This window comes from Gossypium hirsutum, chromosome D06 (genome assembly GCF_007990345.1).
Source record: "Gossypium hirsutum isolate 1008001.06 chromosome D06, Gossypium_hirsutum_v2.1, whole genome shotgun sequence".
Classification (NCBI taxonomy): Eukaryota; Viridiplantae; Streptophyta; class Magnoliopsida; order Malvales; family Malvaceae; genus Gossypium; species Gossypium hirsutum.
In genome coordinates this window covers 45,640,184-45,643,387 of record NC_053442.1, presented here as the reverse complement: position 1 = coordinate 45,643,387, position 3,204 = coordinate 45,640,184, and the positions used below count along the sequence as shown (strand labels likewise).

Sequence of the window (3,204 nt, the reverse complement as noted above, 5' to 3'; positions counted from 1 at the left end):
GTATGAGTTGAATCTCCTACATTTTTTTTAACAACCATCTTTCTAATTGATTATAAAAAAGGCTTTTGCTAATAATCTTAAGAGTCAAGTATTGCGATTCATCGGCTCAAACAAGTTAAGGCTTTCTTTCTTTGCTTTAAAATGCACTTTACATACAAGACTAACGAAAATAGAAACAAGTAAAATAGGCTAATATTTATTTGAATTTATAAAAATTAAAGGAAAAAAAACATTAATTCATTAGAAATTCATATGTAAATAAAGGTGGCATATTTCAGGAAAATAGATTCTGTGTTATATTCCAAATATTCAGTAACACCATTTCCAACCTAAAACAACAAGAAGATTTCATATGGGGAATTGAAAACATCATTTATAATTTCATAACAATAGGTGTAGTTTATAAGATCAATGATTCAGATTATTTACCCCATTAAGACAGTACCTTTCAGTACTTATTGGATGCATCAACATCGTGGACAAACTTGTTCAATCTTTGAGATATCCTGGCAGCTGCCGATGGCTCCCCAGTCTACAACGTTTTCAACCCAAGAATTTCAAAAACAAAACCCACAAACCAATATTCATCAAAAAGGGGGGGGTAAATGAAAGTGAAGAAAGCACAGTAGCAATGAGTACCGTGAGATGAATAGTGTGGAAAACAGTATCATCATCGACAACAGAGAAATTGGCATTCACAACCTCGACTCTTTCTTCATGAACAATACGGATGGTTTCATTGAAAATGAACTGACTGTTGAAGCCAGTGTTCAAGGCGATCGCCAAAGAAGAACCAATTTCTTGAATCTGGATTTGAGGAGATTTTGACCCATAGCTGCGACTTGTATTTGCCCTTTCCACTAATCCCCTTAATCCGTCTTTCATTTCCTTCATCCTCTCCAAGTTTGCCTTTAAACTTTTTATGTAATTTGTAGCTTCATCTAGTTGATCAGGCAGTGATATTGCTTCCTGCAAATTGAATAAACCCCATGCATCATGCAATGCAAATAAAGAGGGGAAGAAAAACCCCAGATTTAGCAAAGATCTGTGCACATTTTGGAGCAAGTTCGTAGGTAAAAGATTAAGAGAGAGAGAGAGAGAGAGAGAGAAGAGTAAACCCTAGAGGTGTGATGTGGAACGAGGGAATTGAGCTTAGAATAGAGAGCTTTCATTTGAATTCTCCTGTTTCTCTCAATGAATTTCCTATCCATTTTTGAGGGATTAGGGTTGTTGATCTCCATGGATATTAAAGTATTTGTTTGATAAGCAATACTAAGCAGCTACCAACAATACTGAATTGAAAAGACTACCTTTGTTTTAAAGGTTCCCTTACCTATCTATATTACTCTCATTCACTGGATTAATAACACGTGGAATTTTAAGTAAATTAAAAATATTTAATTATTTTTAATATAAAATAATTAATTATTAAATATATTTATCTATGTTATTATTTAAGCTTTTGATTGAGTTTGTGTGACGAGTCAATTAGATACTCAAAAATAACTTAGGGTGTGTTTGATAAATTTTTAATGTGTTTGATAATCATTTTTTATTTAATATAAAATTTTTAACAAAAAAATATTGTTGAATAAGATAAGTAACAAGGTAGGTACTTACAATGTAGAAAACATTAAATCTATTTTAATTTATTAAAAAATAAATTAAATTATTTTCTAAAAAAATGAGATATTCAAATTACCATATTTATTTTTATCTAAAATTATCTAAAATATTATATTAATAAGATTAAAATTAAAAATTAATATTTACTTTTATCAAACAACATAATCATATTCGGTATTTATTTTTACTAATTTACAGAACAATTTTCTAATAAAAATTCAGCACTTATAAAATTTTGCAATAAAAATTTCATATTTAATTTTTGAACACTTAAAATTTTAATTTAATTAGAAATTTACTAAAAAGTTTTTTTTTTACAAAATAATAATTATGATTTAAGGGTGTTTCTATCCTTTTTATACTTCTCTTTTAAAATGTTTTTATGAGATATTACCATGGTGAGTTTTAAAACTAGAAGTAGAACACCATAATCCTCATAAGTTCAACCAAACTTTATTTTTAATTTATATAAATATATTTTCTGGTGTCTCATAATTTAATATTAACAAACACAACATCTTATATAAATATGATAAAATTTTATATGCAATACAAATATATTTATAATAATAAATTTAATCATATGTTAGCATTTTTTGATAAATTTAAGTAGATTAATATTTAATGCACTAATAATATATAATTTTATGTATTATTAATAAAATTAAATAATTCAAAATAAAGTTAATTTTAAATATATTTTGATGTAAAACTATTTTAGTTCAGAAAAAAATTTACTAAGTTTGAAGCGGTGGTGGAGTGTGATCGATAATTGAAAAAGGTGTTTCCATATTTACAAATGGCAAATATATGCACAAAAGTTTGTATATATCCAAATATAATTTGACTATTAGATGGTAGTTATATTCCCAAATGGAATTTTATAAAAAAAATATTTTAATTTAAGTAAACTTCTGATAATGTGCCTAATTCTACTTTCCAATGGTAAAGTTCATTAGAAAATGACAGTCGCATCGCCATCTGATTTCTTATTGACCAACAATCTATGACTTCAAAGTTTGGTAGTGGTAGAATGTTATTTTGTTGGAAGAGAAAATATGTCCTTAATTTGAAATTTAATTTATATATTTTTATTTTTATTTTTAAAATTTTAAAATACAAAATTTAACTGTAAATATTATATATTAAAATTTTTTATTAGTTGTTTATATTTAATTCTATATTTTTCGGTAATTTAATTTGTTGAGTTCAAAATTGAGTGGATAATTATTTAAATTAATTTCAATATTTTTTAACACTTTTGAAGATATCGAAAGACTTATTTTTGTTTAAAATTAGCTATTTTGTTACTTGATATGAAAAATAAATAGACATGTACATAATAAGGTACAAAAGTAAAATGTTTATGTAATATACATAAAAGTACGAGTTTTGAAAATATTTTTAAATTGGTGAAAATATTTTTTATTTTTCATCATATTATTAAATTCATATTTAAAAATAAAAATTAAAGTAAAATAGAAATTGTGATAATTATACATTTAAAAATATTAATTTAATAGAAGTTCTCAAAATTACACATTTAAAAATAATTATAATTTAATTTACGATTATTAG

The 3,204-nt window shown here is 24.9% G+C and overlaps 1 protein-coding gene across 1 annotated transcript; it reads right to left on the bottom strand.

Annotated features, from left to right (window-relative positions):
* Nucleotides 1-272: 272 nt before the first annotated feature.
* LOC107900388 (transcription factor bHLH162) lies at nt 273-1,282 on the bottom strand. Its single transcript, XM_016826003.2, has 3 exons — nt 1,119-1,282; nt 640-969; nt 273-532 (listed from the first exon to the last, which is right to left on the bottom strand). The coding sequence occupies exons 1-3, from the start codon at nt 1,239-1,241 to the stop codon at nt 449-451; spliced, it is 537 nt and encodes a 178-aa protein (XP_016681492.1). The 5' UTR covers nt 1,242-1,282; the 3' UTR covers nt 273-448.
* Between the last annotated feature and the right edge of the window lie 1,922 nt (nt 1,283-3,204).

Coding starts and splice junctions, on each gene's coding strand:
- LOC107900388 (XM_016826003.2), bottom strand. CDS start 1,241: ATGGAGATCAACAACCCTAATCCCTCAAAAATGGATAGGAAATTCATT. Junction 970..1,118: donor TTCCACATCACACCTCTAGG/GTTTACTCTTCT, acceptor TTCAATTTGCAG/GAAGCAATATCACTGCCTGA. Junction 533..639: donor TCCACACTATTCATCTCACG/GTACTCATTGCT, acceptor AAAACGTTGTAG/ACTGGGGAGCCATCGGCAGC.